Below are 25,831 nucleotides of genomic sequence, written 5' to 3'. Positions count from 1 at the left end.
GCAGCCGCCACCAAGGGCTGCTCCCAAGCCTGCTGGTGGGAGGAAAGGAATGGAATGTGCTGGCGCGCAAAGAGCAGCTCTGTGCTGGAATGCAGCCTGCCCAAGGAGTCAGCCACTCGCTGCTTGCTTGTTCCGCAGGGCAGGCCCCTCCTCCACCAAGTCTCTGCCTCTCCAGTTCTGTTGGTAAATATAAAGGAGGAAAGAGCTCTGTGGCAGAGGGCAGGGATCGCATGTGGAAGGCCCAGCATTCAGTTCCTGCTGGCATTTCCTGCAGTAGGGCTAGGAAGGACCTAGCATGAGACGTCAGGCAAGAGTAGCCTCTGTTGCTCTTCAAAAAGGAAGCTTAACCCAGGGAATTGCTTAACATCCAGCTGAACACAGCTCTGCCTGAGGTTTTGGTAAGCTGCTGCAAGCATAGACAGGCAGTGGCCTAACTCTGACATCTGAAACTGCCCATGAAGTTTTTGGCAGAGCAGATGCCTCACATGCAGAGAAGCCCAGAGTCTGTCCCTGGCTAATCAAGTAACCTGACTCTTCTCTGTCGAGACTTCGGAGCAGGCAGTGCTGGGAAAGATGGCCCAATCTGTTGCCTCGGAAAGCAGCTTCCTATGTCACAACGCTGTGTAAAGCACACCAATGCTGCAGGGAGATATTTCTTTAAACTTGACACAAATAAGTCAGTCCTGCATAGTTTGGCGACTTCCAACCTTCAGCTGACTTCTGTACATTCAAGGAACAGAATCACTGCTGTCAGCAGCACTGCATGTGCAGGCCTAACTACAGCCCTGCACTTGACCCAACCTGGACTGTAAACTGCTCTCCACAAGGTCAAGTCCACAAGAGTCCTGAAGGAATCTTGCAGGAATCCTGGTTATTCCATCACTACCAGTGGGCAGTGAGACCATCTGTTCTACTTCAGGGTGGCCAGAAATCAGGCAGTCCTCATCTGCATGCAATTCACTGCTCTATATTCTCATTGCCCAAGACTGGACCGTCTCTTTCTAAAAGTCTACATGCAAGCAAGATGACCTTATCCTGCTCCCAGGCAGCTTTGGGGTAAAACACACACACATTTCTGCCTTCCTCATGGGCAGACACCCCCAATGACCAGAAGCTCAGAGGCCACCCCCACCCCCCAGCAGCCGGGGCAGAAGCAAGAATGGCACTGACAAAGACAGAGGAGTAGAGAGATTTATTTGTCACATTTTGCCCTCTAGCATATTCCACAGGGAGATATGGGAAAGCCCTGGAAGGGGTTGAGATTCTACTGCTACAAAAGGCGAAACTGAAGTATAGCAAGGACAAAAATCAGAAGGAACAGGGTAGAGCCTGTTCTAGTCAGCTCCTCTCCCATCTGCCAACACTGGCACGGAGTGGGCAAGATCAGGCAGGGAGAACATGTGCACTGCACAAGCATTACCACCACCCCTCCCCAGGGTCCTTCACACACTAACTTGGAAAGACAATCAGCTTGGCTCACCTGCTGCATCCAGAGCTCCAGCACCCCGCCCTGAGTCTTGCACAGTGACCCAGCAATTGGCTTTACCCCCAGCTGCTCCCAAATACCAAAACTGTGCCCTGCCAACTACCACCCACAAGCAACCTTAGCACAAACCCCCAAAATGTACTCTGCTGCCAGACCCTGCCCTGGATCTACCCCACCACCTTGATTTGTTAAAGAATAAGGCAGATATGCCACCATGCAGCAAGAAAGGCCCTTGCAGTCCAGCTCTCCTTTCCTTCTGGCTGCTCTGAGCATATCCTGAAGAAGAGGGAACCAACAAGGGGCTGCAGGTGCCTCTTTAAGATCACTTAATGCAGATCAGTTACTCCTTCATACACGTTTAATGGACCCAAAGCAGTTCAAAGGGGTGACACTATCCACTCGTTCAGTACACAGTTAGGTGTAGAGAACAGGTTTCAAGACCATGCTAGCTGTACTTGTGAGCATGAGAGCAGAGGGTGGCATCAGTGGTGGAAATGAATCTGCTTCAAATCTGCCCTTTCGCTTCCCACACTGCAGTCTTCACAGCCCAGCATCATGCTCATACCTACAGGAACCCAGAGACTCTCACTTCCCCTCAACTTGGTCAGAGGCCCTCCCCACCCGCACTTAGGCTCCCACTCTGCCATGAAAAGGAGGGCAGGTGGCTTCCCCCAGAATCCTGATTCTGGAGTTAGTTCATGGCTAATATAATGCACTAGCCACATAGCTTGTGGGCCCTGCGTTCAGAAAGCAGATGCACTGGAAGGTCACAGCACCTCCTCCTTGCCAACCCCCTCCCTTCTCAAGTTCAACCTTTGGCTGATGCAGGTCTGTAGCCAGAACATGCTGCTACCTCTCCAAGAAAGGCTGCTAGAGCCTCCCAGAGGCGTGCGACACAAAGTGGTTAAGCAGGTGCACACAGGGACTCGAGCCTGAAGGCACTGCCAGGATACAACAGCTTGGTACCACTGACCTGGGTTGCTGCAGCAGCAAGCGGTCAGGACCTGGCCTTCTCATCTTTCCTTCCAGCCTTGCCTCCCAAGGCCACAGGGTCCTCATTATAAGGTGTTGAAGGACAAGCCATCCTATTTTTTCCCCCCACTCAGCTAGAAAGAACTTTGTTAGCTGCTGAAAGATTGCACCCGTCCCTCCCACTCATGGAAAAGTATTTGGAGGTGGGCTGCAGCCCCTCTGGCTGGTGCCTGACATCAGTTGAAGCCTCACCTTTCCTGCCCCCCCCCCGACTCCAGCAGCACCAGTGAACACTCCAGACACCAAGGATAGCCTGCAACTACCACCCTCTTGCCAGAGAACCATAGTGCTGCAGGGGATACACACCTAATCCTGACAGCTTTTTTCCTGGGGTTTCCCTGACTCAGAAGACCAATTTCCCCATGGGGATAAAGTGATTCCCCACCCCTAAATCCCAACTGTTCTCTTTGGGCTCTGTCCACCAGCACCAGAAGCTGACTCCAGGCAGATCCAGCTAAACCTGAGGCTGTCAGTTGCTGAGCAGAGGTAGACAGACAGCGAAGGGGCAAGCCTGAAATGCAAGCCCTGAAACATTCTTCACAAAGGGAGGGCAAGAGGGTTCCCAAGGCGGCGGCGGCGGCGGCGGCAGCAGCAGCAGCTACTTCTAAGGCTTAGAAGGCCCCCCCACCCCGCAAGCACATCCTGCTGGTGATTCATGATTTGGCGCAAGGCTGCCAGAGGGCTCTGCCAGGCAGGAGAGGCCTTTGTGCTTTGTCCACAGGCCTCAGCCCCACCCCCTCAGCGCTTTCTCCTAATCCCGTCTTCAGACAAGTTCACAGCCTCACATGCTTTAGTGTTTTGTCTGGTATCAAAAGGTATAAAGCTACAAGAAAACAGTCTGCATTTTTTAGCCAATAATCTCATAGGGTTCTCTGATAAAATATATAGCTTTCCCCCTCCCCCCCAGTTTACAAAAGCTTCTAGTTAATCTGCAGCTAGCTTTACAGGTAATTATCTATAATGTACAACTCCCTCATCTGCCCCAGTTCCAAAGAACAAAGCTCTCCTAGTGCCCTTCTCCTCTCCCCTCTGCGCCACTACTGTATGCAGGGCCCAAGGAGATGCCACATCATTCTCAAGGCAGAGCAGGCCGCCACCAGAGCAATGCTGCCTGAGGGAGGGAAAGGCACCCAAGACGGAGACACTTATGGTTTGAAGGCTACCATAGAAAGCCCTGCCCCCTTCCCAAATATGTGGGGTTTGGTTTTCGTTTAAATCTCCAAAATAGTTCATCCATAGAAAACACCCTTCTGGATTTTAAAAAAGAAGGAAAGCCAAACACTGGTTGGGGCCCTGTTTAAGGCCCGGCCTGGGTCTCCCACCTCTCAGCTGCAAGAGGGCAGCCCGTGAGCAAACCCATGGCGAAGAGGAAGGTCCTTTTAGTTTCTTAGCAATAGCTTTTAGCACCTGCTTGTCTGCTTTGGAGCAGTCCCAGTGTCTGGAAAGTGCTACCCACTGGCCCAGCACACCTAGGACCTTTGCCACACCAGGTCAGATGTCGGTGTCCAGAAAAGGCCTGCTGGTTGGCACAGCCAAGCACAAGCTCAGCTGAGTTGTTCCACACTGAGAGGCTCTCTTTATCCACCCTCACACATTACGCATGCTACACCACCAGAAAAGAAACAAGGAAAGCCCCCATGAGGGAAGGGACTTGTCGACTCGGGCCCTTGCACAGCCTGCCGATCCAGGCTTCTCACCCACTCTTCCATCAAGGCTTAGGGCACCAAGTCAAAAGACAGCTGAGGCAGAGCTTGAATGGAGGGGTAATGCCGGGCACAAAGCAGCCCCATTCCGACAGCCCTGACCCACAACCACCAGACACACACTCCATCAATGTAGCGGGTTCTTCTGCAGAGCAGGAACAGTCTTGGGTTGTGTGCGAAGTGCTTTCTGGGGCTTTTCTCGGGCTCCTGCAGGGAGGGGCCTGGGTGAGCTTTACAGGGCTTATGGTAGGCTCAGGAAGAGATGTGGCACTTGACAAGATCTCCGGCTTCCCACCAGTTTGCACCTTCCTCCCAGCTGGGTTGGAGAGCAGACAGACAGACGCCAGGTACTCCTTCCGTTCCAGACACTTCTGGGGGTGCAAAGTTCCAAAACCAGAAGGGTACTGGGGGAAACAGAAAGTAGATGCTTAGTTGCCTATAACACATGGTTGACAAGAGAGGTGCACATACTGGACACACCAAGTCTGAAGAAGCCTTAGTTTCTAGATATTCAGCCCCCCCCCTTTCCACAAAATCCCATTTTCTAAAATAAGAGTCTCCAGATCAGGTCAGAACTATGAGCCCTTGAGCCCCTATTCACTAACAGAGGTCTGTGAGATTCAAGACTCCCACACTAGGCAAATGTAGGTCAATCAGTCCCAACAGAAGCCCCATGTTAATCCGCAACTGTCAGATTGCTTCCAGATCCCAAGGTCAAGAGATCGTTCTGCAATAAATCACCACAACTCTTGGGAGTCCAGGCTTTCTTTGCCTCTTAATTTCTGACTTTGAGCACAGCCATGACACACAGGACATCATACTCATTCTGCCCTTGGTCCACCGCCTACTGTCCTCTTTACTTTGGGAGCATCTCAGACTCTCTCCTCTAAAGGCACCTGGACCACAATTAACTCCACAACCAATCACTCCATTTTCATTTTACCTGCAAATGCTACTAGAACTTAGAATTCAAAAGAATGAAAGGAGCAGTGTGGGTGTCCCAGAGACACCACTGATGACTGCTTGCTACTCCCATCAAATGGTCAGAAGTACACAGCACATTCCACATGTGGGAAGGGACAAGAGAGTCACTCATTGTATGACTTGTGAAAGAGTCATCCTCAAAAGAGAAAACCAGTAGCAGAACAGAAGCAAGTGTGTGAACTCAGCACAACTTCAAACCATTTACTAACACCACTCCCTTGAACACTGGAGAAAAAAGGAGATAACATTAGGGAGGAGAAGGTGAAAGATGAGACCTTATTCTGCATTCACAAACACTCGCTCAACTGATTGTTGGTGTAAGAGGTGCATGGAGGTGACAGGCAGGGAAGCATGAAGAGAGGCCCCAGCTCAATGGCGGCGCACCTGCTCTGGCACCTCTGCTTCAAAAGGGGGGGCCTTGGGGACAAGAGCTGGAGAGCCATTGCTAGCCAGTGTCGAAGAGGTGATTGGACCAGGGCCAATTTGACATAAGGCAGCTTCATGTGTTCATCACAGAAGTTGGTTTCTGTTCTCTTCTGGATTGCACACTTTTGTGGGCCGGTCTGCAAAGCGACTGATCCTGAATCAAACTCTTTCTCAATGAGTCAGTTTCCAGAATCAGGACCCTTTCTCTCCCACCACTCTCTACATGCCTTCAGTCTAGCAAGAGAAAGGCAACTTCTATGCTCCCATGAAAAAGGCTAGAATGTGGTTAAGAATACATTTTTAAATGAATGAATAAATAATAAATTAATAAATAAGAAGGGTTTGTAACACACCACCATTCACAGCAGGAGCATTTGCTGAGTACCCCTGGCTTGGGGTCTTTGCCATGTTTAGAAGACATGAGCATTGCATCTCTGGGTGCAAGCTCCAAACTGCCTCAGAGGTATACAAAGCAGCTCAGCTTTGATGACATGATTAAACAGTTCCATCCTTAAGAAAAGGTTCAGGAGGCCTGCTGTTCACAATTGGGGGAGAGGGAGAGGGAGAGGGAGAGGGAGAGGGAGAGGGAGAGGGAGAGGGAGAGGGAGAGGGAGAGGGAGAGGGAGAGAGAAAGAAAGAAAGAAAGAAAGAAAGAAAGAAAGAAAGAAAGAAAGAAAGAAAGAAAGAAAGAAAGAAAGAAAGAAAGAAAGAAAGAAAGAAAGAAAGAAAGAAAGAAAGAAAGAAAGAAAGACTCCAATACCTGCGGAAAAGGGGCTTGACTTTGTCTTGGGACCAAAAAAAGTCAACTCAAGGCAAGTCCTTCATGAGACCTTATGGATTCAGGACACTTCTTTGGGGCAGGGACAGTAAAGGCACGCCTGTGACCCACTGCGCGGCCATCTGCATGTCACCAGCTGCTGTGTTAAGCTGTTACCCTGGTGACATTAAAGCAGTTTTAGAGCCAGGCAAGTTAAACTATAGGCAAGTTAAACCTAACAAGACACCATCCTGTCTCAAGGGCAGTTGCATGAGAAGATGTTTTTATCACTCCCACGACTGCAGCCATCCACTTACAAATGGTCCAAGGGCTGCTAGTAAACTAGATACACTTTCTCTAGAAAGAAAGGCCAACTGTTTGGGGGAGACCTTTTTTAGTGTGGCAGTGCATGAGGACAAAATAGCAGAAGTTGGATGAAAATCAAGGTTGGAGAAACTGAACACCTCAATGCTTGAAATATTTTTTGGTCCCATGCACATAAAATGTGAAGCTGGTTCCAAGAAATTCAAAATATTTTTCCAAGCCCCCAAGAATCTTTCCTAACCCCTGTATCTTTCTCAAATCTATGGCTGTCTCAAAGAGGAAGAAACTGAGTTCCATTCCTTACCAACAATGTTGAAAGGGCCAGTATGCAGATTGCAAAGGAGAACTTCAGCTTCACCTGCCATGTAGAATCTCTACTAGGGTGGGTGTCAATGGGCAATTTTCACAATGGAGAGAGGTGAAAAGCGGTGTGCCCCAGGGATCTGTCCTGGGACCGGTGCTTTTCAACCTCTTCATAAATGACCTGGAGACAGGGTTGAGCAGTGAAGTGGCTAAGTTTGCAGACGACACCAAACTTTTCCGAGTGGTAAAGACCAGAAGTGATTGTGAGGAGCTCCAGAAGGATCTCTCCAGACTGGCAGAATGGGCAGCAAAATGGCAGATGCGCTTCAATGTTAGTAAGTGTAAAGTCATGCACATTGGGGCAAAAAATCAAAACTTTAGATATAGGCTGATGGGTTCTGAGCTGTCTGTGACAGATCAGGAGAGAGATCTTGGGGTGGTGGTGGACAGGTCGATGAAAGTGTCGACCCAATGTGCGGCGGCAGTGAAGAAGGCCAATTCTATGCTTGGGATCATTAGAAAAGGTATTGAGTACAAAACAGCTAATATTATAATGCCGTTGTACAAATCTATGGTAAGGCCACACCTGGAGTATTGTGTCCAGTTCTGGTCGCCGCATCTCAAAAAAGACATAGTGGAAATGGAAAAGGTGCAAAAGAGAGCGACTAAGATGATTACGGGGCTGGGGCACCTTCCTTATGAGGAAAGGCTACGGCGTTTGGGCCTCTTCAGCCTAGAAAAGAGACGCTTGAGGGGGGACATGATTGAGACATACAAAATTATGCAGGGGATGGACAGAGTGGATAGGGAGATGCTCTTTACACTCTCACATAATACCAGAACCAGGGGACATCCACTAAAATTGAGTGTTGGGCGGGTTAGGACAGACAAAAGAAAATATTTCTTTACTCAGCGCGTGGTCAGTCTGTGGAACTCCTTGCCACAGGATGTGGTGCTGGCGTCTAGCCTAGACGCCTTTAAAAGGGGATTGGACGAGTTTCTGGAGGAAAAATCCATTATGGGGTACAAGCGATGATGTGTATGCGCAACCTCCTGATTTTAGGAATGGGTTAAGTCAGAATGCCAGATGTAGGGGAGAGCACCAGGATGAGGTCTCTTGTTATCTGGTGTGCTCCCTGGGGCATTTGGTGGGCCGCTGTGAGATACAGGAAGCTGGACTAGATGGGCCTATGGCCTGATCCAGTGGGGCTGTTCTTATGGTGTATGTTCACTTACCTTCATCAGTCCTGAAGTTAACTGGGGACCCAACTGTGGTTGGAGGCCTGCGAGGTGCTGGGATAACTGGGAGCAGACGGAATGGGTTCAAAATTGAAGTCCAGCCCTTCTCCATCCATGAGGTCGGTGTTGATTATGTAATCCACATCACATTCAAGGTTCTCCATGTACATATCAACATCCAAGTCATTGGGCAACCTGTCCGGATTCCCTCCAAAGGGGGGAAATGTGGCAGCAGGCAGAGGCGGCTGGGTGCCCAGCTGGACCACCTGGGCAGACTGTGTTGGGCCTGGTGCCTTCAGAGTCGATAGGCTGGCTGTATTCTGAGGTGATGCCACCAAGGTAAGGGGAGAGTGCAAACCAGTGGCACCAACCGAGTCCAGCTGCTGCTCTGAAGACTTCCGGAGCGGGTTAACGGAACTCATTTTGTTTTTGGAGGATTGCTCCCCCAGGAGTAGGAAAGCCTGGCTGTTCAGCCTGCCTCCACTCTGCGGGAGGATTGGATCCACCTGTGTCATCATCACATCACTGGGTGGTGGTGAGTTGGAGGTGAGGAGGGCTTCCAGGGTCTGTGGGCCAGAGAAGTGGCCAGCAGAACTATGCAGCGAGATATCAACAGGGTTGAAGAGGGAGCTGCCAAACGATGAGGCCTGCGCAGCGGGACCCTGGGTCCGCAAGGAGAAACTGGGGTTTCTCTGGGCCAGGCTGCCTGAACTTGGCTGTGGGGGCTGCAGCAGGGATGAGCTGGGCGACATCAGGTTCAAGCCATCAATGAGCTCCAGCTCCTCGGTCACAGTGGGTGGGACGTTGCTGGACGCACTGGAGTAGACCAGGGAGGGGAGGAGCTCCTCATCAGCCAGGTCTTCCTGCTCCGTGAGGATCGGAGACAACCTGCTGATGGTGCTGGCATTGGAACTGGTCCGAGGTCGGATGCTGGTCCACACGTCCGGGTCCTCAGTGCTTCTGGAGGAGGGACTGCCAGGCCACTTGGGGTACTGAGAGCCAGGGCTTTCTGCAGTGGGCTCCGGGGTCACCTGCATTGCTGCCTTCTTCTTGGTGGCTTTCCCTCGGACTTTGGCCAGCTTGCTGCTGTTGTCCATGGAAGCCGCCCTCCTCCGCGGAGCTTTCCCACTTTTGCCACCTTCTGGATTGAGCATCCACCAGGAGCTTTTCCCAGTCGCTTCATTGTGGACTTTGATAAACTTGCTGTGCAGAGAGAGGTTGTGCCGGATGGAGTTCTGGGAAAGAAAACAGAAGGGCAGCCCATTAGCATCCTTCCTGTTCAAACTATCCGAGATCTTGCTTCCCTTTACAGAGGCTGTGGTGAAAACTAAAGGATTTTCCCCCTCTCCGTCTCAAAACAGGCTAGTGAATGCTGGAGGACCACAGTCACTGGAGCCAACATATGGTCTCTGATTTGAGGATTAAGCTCCTTCATCCCAGAAGCCCTCCCAGAGCAGGCACACATCACAGCCCGGCAGCAGGTAATGGTGCCCAGGTGACAGTTCCCTGAGCAACAAGGCACAATGGCAGCACTATCACAGGGCACTTACAGTTAAGCAGAGGAATGCTCCTGCCCCTTGTATTGACTGCCAGTGCTAGGATCCAGCCCATCTCTCAGGCAGTGCTACCAAAGCTGAGAACCATCCAGAGGTAGGCAGAGCTGCCTCTGGATAACAGCAGGAATGAAGTCTAGCAAGTTGCATCATATTTTATATTGTATTTTGTTTTCCTAAATAATTGTCTAAGCATTGAAAGAACAGTGCTGAGGTGCTTCATTAACCAAGCATTTTTGCATGTACACGTTTTGTAATTTCCTCCTACTTCTGTTTCAATAAACTTTCCTCATTGCTTGATCTTTAACCTACCTGGTAGCGAAGAGGGTGAAGACGGCCAGGTGCCTGACCACTACAGACCAAAAAAATAAAGGGAGAGGCACGATCCAGCAATAAAGCCCATAAAGGTGCCAGCAGGCTTTTGGGAAAGACAAACTGAGGCACATGCTTGCACTGGCAACATGGCTTATCAATCTGACAGAAAGGTAGTTTGGGATCGTTCATTCAAAGCTCTCCTGAACTTGGGTTTAAGCAGCCCAAGGGGCCTGGGCTACTCTCAACTTGGGGCTGCTTTCAGGCCAAACGGATGGGGAAGGGGTGTCTCCAAAACTGGGCAGTTGACCTCAACTCTGAACCAGCTACCAATCCAATGAGGTTTTCCCCTTTTCCTTTCTTGAAGCTCCACCTCCCTTGCACACTGGAGGTTTTCAGCAGAGAAGTCAAAAGACTTCCTACTTCTGATTTGCTTGTGTTCACTGGCATTTAGCCATCCAGGGAATCAGACACCAACTCTGGCACCACTTCCAGCCTCTGCTGGCCTTCAGCATCATTCCTGCTGGAAAGATGTGCCACATTCCTCTCTCTCTGGGGTGGTCACAACACAGCCTGTGAACCATCCAGTAGTTCACATCAAACCAAATTCTCAGCAAGGATTAAACAGTGGAATGGCAGGGATGCAATCACCAATTCAAGCAGTGTGAAACATTAACAGGGGACTAACCTCACTAACCCCTTACTTGATCCAGAGGGAATAAGCAGAGCACCCAGGAGCCTGGCTTGAGCTTTGTCAGAGACCCAGGCCTCTCTTCAAGCCCACAGTTCAAGAAGGTGCTTCAGAAAACAGCTAGCCCTGAAAGCACTGAGCTGCCTTCCTAATTGGGCAGTATCCAGAACTACTGGCCCACTAACAGCACATGCAAGGAGATCAACTGGTTACTCCTTCCGGCTGCACAATCGCAAGTTCAGGGAATTCAATATACAAGGCTCTTTTCAAAAAGTTTACACTAGACTAGCTTGAGATTCTTTTGCTTCCAGATATCTTCTCTGCAGTTTAGCAAGGGAAAAATATCGAACAGACCACAGGCCACCCATGGCTGTTCTCAATTTAGAAAGAGAGGCCCATCCCCCCCCCCCGTGGTTTGCAAGCTCTGAGCTGCCGAACAGCCCCGCCCCACAGGGAGTGAGCCAACCAGCTGGCCCACAAGAGCCACCCCACTCCCCCAAAGGAATGACTGCTGTCTAGTTGCATAACCACAAGACTTTGGCTCCACTTACTTCAGTGTGACCTGAAACCAAGAGGTTCAGAACAGCATGTAACTTCCTAGGAATAGTAGTAAGGTTTTGTTTCTGGGTAACAGGCCTGCTCAGCCAGAACCACAGTGTGCTAAGCCTTGCGTCAAGAGACGACCTCAGCCCAACAGCTGTACTGTTCTGGAACACTGCAGCTGCACAACAAAACTCACAAGTCCTGGTTTCTCTGGTGAAATTAAGACAGTCTGCAGGCTTTGGATAGACAGGCAGCAAAGCATGGCTGCACACAGAGAAAGGAAGAGCTGTATCACAGCAGGCCTTCTGAGAACTAGGCAAAATGGCGGCTCAAACAACTCAGGACTGAGCCACAGTCATGCCAACTAGATTGTCCAGGAGTCGTGTCAAGGTAGAACCCCATTTTTTTAAAAAGCAGAGTTTGAAGGTCTTCCTGCTCCAAAGTAGCAATGCTGCTATTGCAGCAGAAAAAGCAAAGGATGAGTACTGAGCAATCCATGCAGATCAAACCTGGCATAAAGACAAACCAGCAGAAAGTTTGAAGCCACAAAGGCAACCCAGCCCTGTTCCTACTTTAACAGTACTTAACAAAAATTGAGTGTTTACAGGCGCATCATTACGGAGTGTCTTATTCACAACTTTGTGTCAAAGTGATTTCAACAACCCTTTTAGCTACACACAAACCATGCCTGCCTGATCAATTACACACACACACACACACACACACAGGGAGTACCAGGCAAGCTTGTTTTCTGTGTTTTGCTAAGAATTCAGCTGAAAAGCACTAAGATTAACCTAGATCTGTACCTCAATCCCTCCACCAGATTCTCACAGGCTCTAAGTGGGCCTGCTGTTCAGACAGTCCACAACACTAAACTATAATTAAAATGCCTTCCTGTAGGTTTAACCCCTTCTACCCAAACCAGCCCCACTCACTGTCTCTACAGAATACAAAAGGTGATAATTCAATGGACAGGGGAGGAGGACTGTTTAAACACAAGGCAGATTCCCTGAATGCCTCTCCAAAACCCTCACCATCTGAAAATGGCACAGGAATGTATGGTACTAAAAGAGAAATCCAGTTCATGGAGTCTGTCTGCAATGCACAGAGCTCAAGCCGCTCAGAGTTTTAGAGATTAAGAAAAAAAGAGAACAGCATCTTTCTGGAAGAACTGTCTTATTAACAAGACTATTAAACAGCACTTGAGATTCTCTGGCAGTTCAACTTAGTCATTATGAAAGAGGGCCCATAACTGCAGCAACAGCACAGCAGGTCAGGCGCCACTGATAGGAGTGCTGTGTGTTGCCCAAGATCTTTATTACCCCCCCCCCCACTACACACAATATGTGTGCTAATACAAATGCATTAAGATGAACAAACGAAGAGGGGAAAAAGCTCCAAAACAACCTCAAAGTCCTTTCAAGCACTTCAAAGGACAGGAAAGGAGGTGATAATAAGTCCTGTCAGCCATACGCCCATTTGAGACTAGCTCTCTGGTAGTCCTTGACTTAAGGGCACCCCAAATTATGGACAGTTTCATCTACACTTTTGCAAAGTCTGTCTGGGTTTCTGCTTTCACACCTGTGCAAGAACACTGACCTGAGTCATGTGAGTTCTAACGCTTCCAGGCACAGAACTTGTACACAAATCAGGAACTACCTGTACTTCTCCCCCCCCCTTAGGAAGTTGAAGAGAGTTTCTTTAATGAATAAGAAAATGAACAGACTTTTCTTAAGAGATTTCACAGTGACCGAAAAGTTATGTCAGGTAAACACACATCACGAACCTGCCTAGCTATTCAAAGCTTCCTTGGAATACTTTCTTCAGGTCTTCCTACTTTCAGAAGTTAGGCAAGTTGTGATTTGTGGAAAGGCCTTTCAGTTGTGCTGCCTCAATTTAGAATTCTCTCCCCAAAATGGCTCACCTGGCACCAAGCCTGAGCCATTCCCAGAGCCAGGCAAAGATGTTTTAGATACTGTGCTTTAACTGGTGTTTTTTTATCCTCACTTGCATATCATTCCATTGCTTTTGATTTTATATTTTATTTATTATCGCCATGCTTTAAATTATGTTAGAGCAGGATACTTTAAAAAAAATATAATAAATTCCTGACACTGCTTCATAACACATAATCGCCCCTCAAAACTCTTTCAAAGTTCCTGTCCTTCTCCCATATTTCTTGAACATGCAACATTCTAGAAATGGATGCCTCCATCTTGGGACTCCAAGTTCAGCAATTATGAGACTTCAAATCAATTAAGAAATGCAACTTTAAAAACCTTGGGGCTCTCCAAATCCCACACATTGGCTGTTGCAAGTGCTAGTTACCTAGAAGTAACATGCTGGTATTTACATCAGAGTGGTTCTGAAAACCAGGGTGGTAGTTCTCTTCCAGAGTTCTTTAAGTGCTCCAAGGATTTTGGCAGCAATCTGGGCGCAAGCTGTCCTCACCAGGACAGACAGGAAATGACGGTTTTCAATAACATTTGATGTGCCAAATGCTCAGACTTTCCTGGGAGGAATGCACAGCACCTCCCCTATCATGTTGCAAACTCTTGCTGCATGGCAAGGGAGAGACCAACAGTCTCCAAAGCAGCTGGAAGCATTTTAAAGCTAGAAAGTACTCAGTCATGGCTTACAGTTGCCACTGTACACAGAGCCCGACAACAGAAGCAGACAAAACAGATCCCTGGCCCAGGGAGAGTGCAATCCGAAGTCTGACACAGTGGGGGAGATGGAGATGCAGGCAATGGAGAAGACTGTAATTAAGTGCAGCTAACAGACTTCACAGCAGTTAGAAACAAAAACTTCATGGGAGGAGTAACCAAAGGCTTTATAGAAAAAATGGCACCTCAAGAATTTGAAAAGGAAAACGTGACACATTGAGAAGGGCCCAGGGAGATGATTTGGAGAGAGAAGCAAACATTATCAAACCCCAAACTTCCCTGCAAGGGTGATACAAACAACTCTGCACCTGAAATGTCTACAGTTCTTGAAGTGCTGCCATCACCACACATCAATCTTCCTCTCCTACATCCTGCCTCACTGTGGGATTCTGACCACCACACTATTATACTGGGCAAGGCAGAAGGCCCAAGTTTAGTTGTCAAGTTCCTATGTGTGCCGTTTCCTAACCATGGGCCTCTCCCCTTCCAAAAGCTCAAACACTTCCTAGCATTTCACACATTTCAAAGATTGTGCATCACAAGTTCTCCCTTCCCAACATTCCATTTTTCTTGTCCCACAAAGTCGGGAGTAAATGGTCGGGAGGAGAGGACGATGGGGACACACAAGCAGCATTTTCTGTGGAGTAACACACCTCTACTCAAGTCATATATAGACTCTGTATAATATATTACAGAGCTTGAACTTATATTAGCATACTGGAACATACGAAAAGCCCTGCTTGAATCAGGCCAAATGCTCATCCAGACCAGCATTCTGCTTGCCAGAGTGGCCCACCAGATACCTCTGGGAAGCCCTTGAGCAGAAGAGAAAGGAATCCCATTACTGCTCCCCTGCAATTGGCATTCAGAGGCAGACAGCTTTTGAACACCCAGGGCCAGCCTGACCAGCAGCCATGGAGAGGCTTGCACTTCTTGACAATGTCCAACCACCTTTTAACATGGGAACACAGGGCCACCTCCACATCTTGGGGGGGGGGGGTCATCTGCAAACTTGGGCACTTAACTGTTGACCCCACCCTGCTCCAGAAACAGCCCCCCTCCCAGGCCAGGCATAGCTGCAGGGCAAACCTCTGCACATTCTCTTCAGGGGAAACAGCTCTTTCCAAAACCTGGCAGGAACAGCAGCCCAGTCTTCCAAGATAATTCAACTGAGTTACAAAGAGCAGTCAGTGCACTGTGCAGGGAGGGAGTGGGAAAGTGCCCTCTGGGACTCTGAACCCAAATGGCTCTGGGGCAGGGCATGTTTGTCCTGATTTTACACCCTGTTTTTAATCTACAGCATTCACTTAGGAACAAGCAAGGTTGACAACACCAAAGAGAAGGTGCATGCTCTGTTACAGATGTTAGTGGATTAAGTTGCTGGTACAACTGGACTCATCTCCTTGTTTATGTTCCTACCCCTCAGTGTTATAATTTCTTCCCACTCATCTCTGTTCCTTTCTACCACACATATGGTTGCCCCAGCAGCTCCTCTTGACTTTCCCTACCACCCAAACATTTCCAGAACCACAAACATTTGCACAAGCTCTGGGTTATATATGGTCCCTGATTTTCTATGTTGCAATACCCCATCCCACCCCACATCCAAACGGACCATTTCCTTCCTGTCATCGACCCTATGGTGGTGCACCAAGAACCAGATAAGTCAACCACAAAACCCCTGTGAGAAACACCACAGAAGGAACAGACCCGGCTGCTGTTGGAGAACTTTTTCCAAGGCACCACACCATCTCCGGAACCTCTGCAAAGGATGTGGCACTCACAGCACAGATCACAGCTGCAACATTTAGACATGATGCTTTCCACCCAAGAAAACTGAGCCCCAATCATCTCACAATGTAATTACCTTTTGTCACTAAGGAACCAAAACAAATATTTTTCTCCACACAGGAGCAACACCAAGGGACAGCCTCTAGTCAAACCTCAACAGGGATGTAGTCTTCCCTGGCATCCATGGGATGTGCCCAGCTAACAAAGAGTCAGCCCAGTTTACATGGAGGTTTCCTGACAGCCAACTAGCCTACTGAAGGCATTAACTTCGTTGCTTTCATTGGAATACGACCCCCTTTAGCCACAACTGTACTGCCATTTTTCATTCTGAAAGGAAGTCAGTTTCCTTTTGAGATTTACAGTTTTGCCGTTATGGAGATGGGAAACTCAAAACTGCATAGCAGCTGGAGATGACCAATAAATCACAAAGACAAGAGATTCAGGCAGATGGACCTAACACCACTCCTTTGCAATCCCCCATTAATTTGGATTTACCTTGATTCAACTTCACCCCACCTCATCTCCCAAGAGGTACAGGGTACAGCTCAAGGTGGCTTCCTGCAAGAAACTGGAGCAGCATAGATAAAAGCCATGGTTATGCCCATTCTGCAGGTCCATGTACGGCCTGGAATTTATGGAAGAACTTAACATTCTAAGGATTAGACAAGCTCATGGTATTGCTGTCCCACAGGATTTGCTCTCTTTTCAACCCAGTTCTTAATTTCTGCAGAGATGAGAGAGACCATAAGAACAGCCCCACTGGATCAGGCCATAGGCCCATCTAGTCCAGTTTCCTGTATCTCACAGCAGCCCCACCAAATGCCCCAGGGAGCACACCAGATAACACGAGACCTGCATCCTGGTGCCCTCCCTTGCATCGGACATAGCCCATTTCTGAAATCAGGAGGTTGCACATACACATCATGGCTTGTAACCCGTAATGGATTTTTCCTCCAGAAACTTGTCCAATCCCCTTTTAAAGGCAACCAGGTCAGATGCTGTCACCACATGCTACAGCAAGGAGTTCCATAGACCAACCACATGCTGAGTAAAGAAATATTTTCTTTTGTCTGTCCTAACCCGCCCAACACTCAATTTTAGTGGATGTCCCCTGGTTCTGGTGTTATGTGAGAGTGTAAAGAGCATCTCTCTATCCACTTTATCCTTCTCATGCATAATTCTGTACGTCTCAATCACATCCCCCTCAGGCATCTCTTTTCTAGGCTGAAGAGGCCCAAACGCCGTAGCCTTTCCTCATAAGGAAGGTGCCCCAGCCCCGTAATCATCTTAGTTGCCCTCTTTTGCACCTTTTCCATTTCTACTATGTCTTTTTTGAGATGCGGTGACCAGAACTGGACACAATACTCCAGGTGTAGCCTTACCATAGATTTGTACAACGGCATTATAATATTAGCCGTTTTGTTCTCAATACCTTTTCTAATGATCCCAAGCACAGAATTGGCCTTCTTCACTGCCGCCACACATTGGGTCGACACTTTCATCGACCTGTCCACCACCACTCCAAGATCTCTCTCCTGATTTGTCACACACAGCTCAGAACTCATCAGCCTATATCTAAAGTTTTGATTTTTGGCCCCAATGTGCATGACTTTACACTTACTAACATTGAAGCGCATCTGCCATTTTGCTGCCCATTCTGCCAGTCGGGAGAGATCCTTCTGGAGCTCCTCACAATCACTTCTGGTCTTCACCACTCGGAAAAGTTTGGTGTCGTCCGCAAACTTTGCAACCTCACTGCTCAACCCTGTCTCCAGGTCATTTATGAAGAGGTTGAAAAGCACCGGTCCCAGGACAGATCCTTGGGGCACACCGCTTTTCACTGCTCTCCATTGTGAAAATTGCCCATTGACACCCACTCTCTGTTTCCTGGCCTTCAACCAGTTCTCAATCCACGAGAGGACCTGTCCTCTAATTCCGACTGTGGAGTTTTTTCAGTAGCCTTTGGTGAGGGACCGTGTCAAATGCCTTCTGAAAGTACAGATATACAATGTCTACGGGTTCTCCCACATCCACCTGCCTGCTGACCTTTTCAAAGAATTCTATAAGGTTCATGAGGCAAGACTTACCCTTACAGAAGCCATGCTGATTCTCCCTCAGCAAGGCCTGTTCGTCTATGTGTTTTGAGATCCTATCTTTGATGAGGCATTCCACCATCTTACCCGGTATGGATGTTAGGCTGACCGGCCTATAGTTTCCCGGGTCCCCCCTCTTTCCCTTTTTAAACATCAGCGTGACATTTGCTATCCTCCAATCCTCTGGCACCGTGGCCGTTTTGAGGGACAAGTTGCATATTTTAGTCAAGAGATCAGCAACTTCATTCTTCAATTCCTTAATGTGGACACCATCAGGGCCCGGTGACTTATTGATCTTTAATTTATCAACGAGGTCTGAAACATCTTCTCTTTTAACCTCTATCTGACTTAATTCCTTGGTTAGGAGGGGCCGTTCGGGTAGCGGTATCTGCCTGAGGCCTTCTGCTGTGAAGACAGATGCAAAGAACTCATTCAATTTCTCTGCCATCTCTAAGTCTTATTTCCCCTTTCCCTCCCTCACCATCCAGAGGGCCAACCACTTCTCTGGCAGGTTTCCTGCTTCTAACATATTTGAAGAAGCTTGTATTACTCCCCTTAATGCTGCTGGCCATGTGTTCCTCATAGTCTCTCTTGACCTCCCGTATCACCTTCTTACATTTCTTTTGCCACAGTTTATGTTCCTTTTTATTCTCCTCATTAGGGCAAGACTTCCATTTATGGAAGGAAACTTCCTTGCCCTTTATGGCCTCTCTAACTTGGCTGGTTAGCCATGCGGGCACCCTCCTGGACTTAGTCGAGCCCTTCTTCCTTTGCGGTATACACTTCTGCTGGGCCTCTATTACTGTTGATCTGAGCAACCTCCATGCTCTCTGCAGAGACTGGACTCTTTTTACCTTCCCTTTCAACCTCCTTCTAAGCAGCCTCCTCATTTGAGGGAAGTTCGCCCGTCGGAAGTCAAGGATTTTTGTGAGAGATCTGCCCGGTATTCTTCCCCCGACGTGCATGTCGAAATAGATCGCAGCATGATCACTGTTCCCCAATGGCTCAGTAACATTGACATCTCTAACCAGATCCTGAGTACCGCCCAATATTAAATCCAGAGTCACCTGTCCTCAAGACAAGGCCTGCCAGGCAAGTCACTAGACAAGGCCTGCCTCAAGCAACTTCCAAATGGTTGGCTTCACTAGTCTGTTACAGAGTACTTCTCCAGAGAGACTGCAGAGAAATAGCAAGCCACAATATGGCTTTTGTCAAGGCTGATAACAGCCTTGTACTGCCCATGCTAAAGGTCACAGCCAAAGTACAAGCTCTGGGAATAAGCGTTTAAGCTGCATCTCTAAAACGTATAAGGGAGGAGGATCAAAAGCAAAATTGGGCAGCCCTAGATCAAAAGTCATCACTGCCAGAACTACATTTCAGATGCGTCTCAAACAAGACATTCTTTTTAATTGCCTCGCCATACAAAGACATACTGCTTTTGACGGCCTGTTTTCCACAGTGAGAAAGTGTACAATTGTCTGAGTGCCTGTCGAATCCTGCAGCAAAGACCAGGCCATTTTTTACCACTTGAAATGCAAAGCTTGCAGAGGCCACATAATTCATGCAGGTGGTGCTATTCTGGGATTCAGAACAGACAGAGAGGAGGGGGGAGCACCACCTCATCTAAAGTCCCTGAAGGAGCCAATTTCCTTTAAGACTGGCATTTCCCAATTTTAGAACAAATGAGGCTCATATTTAAAAAGAAAGTCCTCTTTCTGAAAGCCTTTTCAGCTTTACTGAGCTTCCTCAGAGCAGACATGTTCTTTCTCTGCCCAAAGATCCCTTTCTGAAGGACAGACTGTGTGAGCCAGGAATGCAGGCTATGAAGGAGTTATTTATACTGAACATCAACGCAGCTGGGTGACAAAAAACTGAAGCTCAGTACTGAAAACCATTCAAGTGACACTTGGTCTTGCACAGCAGCCTGGCCCAGAGTCCCAGCTCAGGCTTGTGTCTTTCCAAGAACCCTCAGAGAACATTTACAAAGGGGGTAGGGAGTGGCCTTTCTTGGAAGTGTTGAAACAAAGTGAACTGAAGGGTCAAGCACGATGGGGGCCAAAGACAAGCCATGGGCCAGAGAGTGGTCAGCTGTACTAGCTCCACCCCTACAAAAAAAAAAATACAAAGGCTACTCAGTACCCAAGAATGGACACTAACAGAAACAGCTACCCAAACAAGAAAGTCCTAGCCAGCCTGACGAGGCCAGTTTAGTCTCGAAGTTATCCAGAGGAAATTCAAAGAGCAAACTGTACCCAACAAAACAGGGCTAGAAAAAAGTCCGTCCGTCCCCCACTCAATTCCTAGCACTAAAATTACATTTCCAGAGGTCAGTAACATTTTTAAGCATTAGCTAAAAACAGAAAAGGAAGGGAAGTGGTAAGGAAAGAAGAGAGCCCCAAAGCCTTGGACACAACCACCACACCCGTAGAGGCCAGAGTGAGGATCCCCTAAGCCAGCTGCTGATAACCATACTCTGCACACTGCTGTGCCCCGGGCAACATGTTGCACTACAGATATATCTGGGCCATCAGAGAGTCACCAGGGCAGTAAGGTGATAGGGAAAAGGAGGTGGAACCAATCCCAGCCTTCTATTGAGAGCAACACCCTGCAGAAGTCCACATTACCAGCATGAGTAGAGAACAGACAGCCAAATCCAGTGGCCTCTCATTTGCAAAGTAAAATCATATAAGAGGATTAAGATCAAGGAACTCCAGTACTCTACCACACACAAAGCTCAAGACCAAACAGTCTCCTCAGTGCCCAGAAATTCAAAGAAAACCCACAGAACATTCTGGACAGTCTGTTTGGCACCCCTTCTATAAACCACACCTACCAAGCAGCACTTGATGCCCTTTGCTCCCTACCCACCACATCTGGAATCAGTCGCACCTTACATAAGAACATAAGAACACAAGAACAGCCCCACTGGATCAGGCCATAGGCCCATCTAGTCCAGCTTCCTGTATCTCACAGTGGCCCACCAATTGCCCCAGAGAACACACCAGATCACAAAAGACCTGCATCCTGGCGCCCTCCCTTGCATCTGGCATTCTGACATAGCCCATTTCTAAAATCAGGAGGCAGCACATACACTTCATGGCTTGTAACCCATAATGGATTTTTCCTCCAGAAACTTGTCCAATTCCCTTTTAAAGGCACCCAGGTCAGATGCCGTCACCACATGCTGCGGCAAGGAGTTCCACAGACCAACCACACACTGAGTAAAGAAATAGTATTTTCTTTTGTCTGTCCCAACTCTCCCAACACTCAATTTTAGTGAATGTTCCCTGGTTCTGGTGTTATGTGAGAGTGTAAAGAGCATCTCTCACCTTCTCCCCTACCAGGCACCATACCTCACAGATTAGCCAGTGCCTTCAAAGTCCAAGGATTTTTTTTAGCCAGGAAGCCCAACAGCAAGTTGGCATCATCACTGTGGGTAGGTAGTGCTTGGAAGGAGGTATCCTGTACGTGCTCAGAAATGCTATTTCATCTCTAACACATTTCTGTGCCTGAGCTTCAGCTCAAATCAAGTCCCATTCACTAGTCTGATGGCCAGATCACCAACAGCAGTGAATTCTGGGGTTGCAAAATTCCTGTAAGTCATGACCCAGAAGTTCCATAGTATAGCTCCAGATATGTGGAAGAACAGTCCGCAGTTACTCAGTGCTGAAGAATATGCGCTGTGTCTATGCTCAAGCAGTTTCTTCCCTCTCATTGCTGCAGTTATGTCATGAAAACATCACCTGTTGAACATCTTCATCTTATACAAGTCTAAGGCACAAGGACAATAATAGATGACTTCTCTTAGGGCCCAGTAAAATTTACATAAGAGCAAGCTAGCTGTCATCTTTCACTGAACTGTTCCTCAGGCTTGGTTTTGTTTTTTTAAAAGAGGAGATAAAGAAGGAAAAAATGTCAGTAAATGTGATGGTGAAAGCACAATCTACAAATTGTCAAATATTAAAATAGCAGTACAGGATGATCCGGAAACACTGCTGAGAAAAGGAGCAGGGTGGAAAGCTGTCTGAATAAACAGAAATCCTATACAGGTCATTATCCCCATTATTCACCAAGGTTCTGTTCCTGGATCCCCGTGGATACTGACTTCCACATGAAACCAAATCACGCAGGTTTCAGGCAGCACTGAGCTCCAAAAGCATCTGGAACCTTGCTCCAGTCACACCCAGAGCCGTTCTGAGGTCTGTGGAGGCTGCATGCGGTTGAGCCAAATCTAGCTCAACGGGGGTCTGGAGGACCCTCGTTGAGCCAAATCCACAGATCCAAAATCCACAGATAAGTAGGTTCAACGTGTATGCTGCTGTAGCCTAACAATTACAGCAGCAATCCTACATGTGCATATCCACTGAACTCAGGTGGTCTACTGAGTATGTAGGTCACTATTAAGTCAGCAAGTCTCTGATTCAAATCTCAACCCTACTATGCACTCATTAGGGTCACAAAGTTACGACCTACTGATTTACCACTGAACTACTGAGGAAACGTGCACAGAACTGTACACAAATCAGGAACTACCTGTACTTCTCCCCCCCCCTTAGCTGTCCTTTGGTGATGTCTCACTCACTGCAAAAGGGAACAGCAGTAACACCAATGCTGCTGTTTAAGGCTGTAACCCTACACAAAGGCACACGTTCTTGGGAATAAACTCCACATATACAGTGCAATCATGCTAAATATACAAGATTGCACTGTAATTCTGAACACTATAATGTCAACTTTAAAAATGCACACACTGTATTTGAATGGGGGAGCATAAAGCATCATAGACCCGGATGGCACTACACATATAATAAATACAATCATGTTGGGCTCCCTAAGTTTTTTAACCCTTTGTTTTACAATTTCATTACATAAAAACACAGTTCCTCTTGAATGGGGCATAATTTAGATCGGAGTATATCAATTTATGAATAAATACCAAGTAAAGAAATGGAAATAACGGGGAACAGAAAAAGGTACAAACTAAAGGGCTAGTTTGGGAACTTATAAAAAGGGATCCCAAAGCAAATATATATATTTAGTAATCAATAAAATACTATTGAAGAAAACCTGAGCAGCCTTCAGGATTTCTAGTTAGTTGAGCCATCACATGCTAAAATAATTTTTCCAGAAAAGGAGGACTAAGTTGGGGCTTATGAAACAGCACATTGGATTGGTTTACATAAGAAGAGCCCTGCTGGATCAGGCCAAAGGCCCATCTAGTATCTCACAGTGGCCCACCAAATGCCCCAGGGAGCAAACAAGACAACAGACACAACCTGCATCCTGGTACCCTCCCCTGCATCTGGCAATCAAAGGCAGCCTACCTCTAAAATCAGGAGCTTGTACATACCTACCGTGGCTTGGAACCAGTGATGAACTTTTCGTCCAGAAATTTGTCCAATCCCCTCTTAAAGGCATCCAGGCAAGATGCCATCACTACTTCCTGTGGCAAGGAGTTCCACAAACACAGCTCCACAGGAGTTCCACATTGGATGGACTAAGGATTTTCATGTTTTTATAAAAGAGTTACCCTGCTTGCAAACTCTAGCCAAGGGTAAGTGAGATTCTTCTACACAGAAAAGCCAAATGCACAAGCAGGCAGGGCCCAGCAATTAAGTCTACAGCGCAAATGAACTACCATCCCACAGAGGAAACTTCTGCACATCCCCTTGGAAGAGCGACACACTGAAAGGGGCCCCACACAGATGGTCCTCCTTCCAGGTAAGCATGCAGAGGACTGTGCATCCCCTTGGCCTTACACGCTGGCAGAGGAGGCACACGGACCTGTGCACAGTAAGTCTCGTTGAACTCAGGCTGCAAAGCTAGACACACTTTCCTGGGAGTGAGCCCCACTGAACACCATGGGACTGACTTCTGAGTAGACAAGCAAAGGGCTGTGATCCAAGGCTGCAATCCCAGATGCACCTTCCCAGGAGTCAGCCCCGTCAAACACAGCAGGACTCACTTGTGAGCAGGCAAGCCTAGGACTGTGCTGTCAGTGTCCAATCCTATGCATGTCTGCTCAGAAGTCAGTCCCATCATAGTCAATGGGGCTTACTCCCACGTAAGTGTGGACAGGATCACAGCCTCAGAGCCCAATCCTCTGCATGCCTAATATGTAGTAATTATAGTCAAGGAGGTTTCCTCCCAGGTAAGTGTGGACAGGTTGGCTGCTTCAGACCCAATCCTCTGCCTGTCAACTCAGAAGTAAACCCCATTATAGTCAGTGGGGCTTACTCCCAGGTAAGTGTGGACAGGACGGCAGCCTCAGACCACATCCTCTGCCTGTCTCCTCAGAAGTAAGCCCCATTATAGTCAGCGGGGCTTACTCCCAGGTAAGTGTGGACAGGACGGCAGCCTCAGACCACATCCTCTGCCCGTCTCCTCAGAAGTAAGCCCCATTACAGTCACCGGGCCGACTCCCAGGTAAGTGCGGGCGCGGGGCTGCTCGCGGGCCAGCTCACCTTCCAGCCGGCGGAGCTGTTGCTGTCGCCCTTGTCGCGGAAGTAGGGCACGGAGCGCACCATCCAGTCGTAGATCTGGGCGAGCGTGAGGCGCTTCTCGGGCGCGCTCTCGATGGCCTGGCTGATCAGGTCGGCGTAGGACTGGCTGCCCCACGCGTTGCGCCGCGCGCCGCCCGAGCCCGCGCCGGAGCCCGCGCCCGAGCCGCCCTTCCGCGCGCCCGAGCCGGGGCCCCCCGCCGCGCCCGGCGCCGCCGCCGCGCCCGCCTCCTCGGGGCTGCCCAGGCCGCCCGCGCCCGGCCCCGACAGCTCCGGCCGCGGCAGGGGCCAGGTGCAGGAGCGCGGCCGGCTCTGCGGGGGGAACTCCGGGTCCGGGGATGGCGGCGCGGCCGCGGGGCTGCCCGCCGGCTCCGCCATGGCCGCTCCCCTCTCGCCGCTCGGCGCGGCTCTCTGTTTACCTCAGGCTTCGGCGCCGCTCTGCGCCTGCGCGCCCGGCGCCGCCTGGGAGCTGTAGTTTCCACCCGGGACTCGCTTTCCCGGCAGGGCGGGCGGTGCGGGCAAAAACTACAGCTCCCAGGAGGCGTCGCGCCGGCTCAAGCACGTGGCCACCCAACCGGCTTGCTCCGACGCAACGCCGCTGGCTAGCTGCGCTTCCTGACGCCGCCCACAGGCCCTTCTGCTGGGGCTGCATGACGTCAAGCAGGGGCGGTGACGTCACAGTGTCACATAACATTGTGGCGTCACTTCCGCGTTCTCCCCAGAGGAGGAGGCAGTGCTAGTAGCTTCACACACCCCCTTCCTTTTCCCTTTGAGGCTCCCCGAAAGGAGAAGGAACAGGTGGGGTGGGGGGCACACAGCCACCAGCACTGCCTCCTTCTCCAGGGAGAACCCGGAAGTGACTTTGTGACATCACTGCCCAGGCTGCCAGGGCTTCTAGTCATGCCTCTGAGAGCCCCCCACCCTATAGCACCCAAGTCAGGTGCCCCTCAGGCTCCACCCTAGTTACACCTCTGACACCAGGCTCCCATTTGGTGGTTTGGAAGCCTCAAGTGCACCAGTCAAATGGGGATCGCATGGCTGTGCAAAACCCCTGCAGCAGGCAGACTGCTGCAGAAGTACCCAACATACTAGGAAGTTCCCACAATGGAACTTATGGAGGCCTCCATGACTGCTCCCCCGTCCGCAGAACCCCATTGGCATGACTGCATGAGCACTGGAAAGTTAGCTAGGGCTGGGCCTTAGTTGAGGCCTCCTGGTTTTTAAAAAATTATTTATTAGATTTCCCCACCCCTGCCCCCAAGAAACAGGAAAGATCGGAGAACATTTCATTAAAATTCATTAGGACTGCCTCTTTAAAGAAATGGATCAATTTTTTGTTAATGAATGTAATTTCTAGATTTTTTTAAAGTCTTGTAAAGCTAGGTGGGTGCTGATACAGTGTTGTTTTAAAAAGTGGGTCCCGCTGCT

General features: G+C 49.0%; 1 protein-coding gene across 2 annotated transcripts; it reads right to left on the bottom strand.

Moving 5' to 3' along the window:
• Positions 1-1,177: 1,177 nt before the first annotated feature.
• FOXO4 (forkhead box O4) lies at positions 1,178-24,814 on the bottom strand. Of its 2 annotated transcripts, none has more exons than XM_066640219.1 (3): positions 24,368-24,814; positions 8,252-9,489; positions 1,178-4,625 (listed from the first exon to the last, which is right to left on the bottom strand). In XM_066640219.1, the coding sequence occupies exons 1-2, from the start codon at positions 24,779-24,781 to the stop codon at positions 8,269-8,271; spliced, it is 1,635 nt and encodes a 544-aa protein (XP_066496316.1). In that variant the 5' UTR covers positions 24,782-24,814; the 3' UTR covers positions 1,178-4,625; positions 8,252-8,268. The 2 variants fall into 2 exon arrangements, with proteins under 2 accessions (XP_066496316.1, XP_066496317.1); XM_066640220.1 differs by lacking the exon at positions 1,178-4,625 and adding an exon at positions 6,436-6,566.
• Positions 24,815-25,831: the final 1,017 nt, after the last annotated feature.

This window comes from Tiliqua scincoides, chromosome 12 (genome assembly GCF_035046505.1).
Source record: "Tiliqua scincoides isolate rTilSci1 chromosome 12, rTilSci1.hap2, whole genome shotgun sequence".
In the NCBI taxonomy this organism is placed as follows: domain Eukaryota; kingdom Metazoa; phylum Chordata; class Lepidosauria; order Squamata; family Scincidae; genus Tiliqua; species Tiliqua scincoides.
Note: the sequence above shows the minus strand (reverse complement) of the source record. Positions and strands in the feature narration are given on the sequence as shown.

Excerpts from the sequence above, each read along its gene's own strand:
- FOXO4 (XM_066640219.1), bottom strand. The coding sequence starts at position 24,781 with ATGGCGGAGCCGGCGGGCAGCCCCGCGGCCGCGCCGCCATCCCCGGAC. Across the intron at positions 9,490-24,367 it reads ACAGCTCCGCCGGCTGGAAG|AACTCCATCCGGCACAACCT; the intron begins GTGAGCTGGCCC and ends TTTCTTTCCCAG.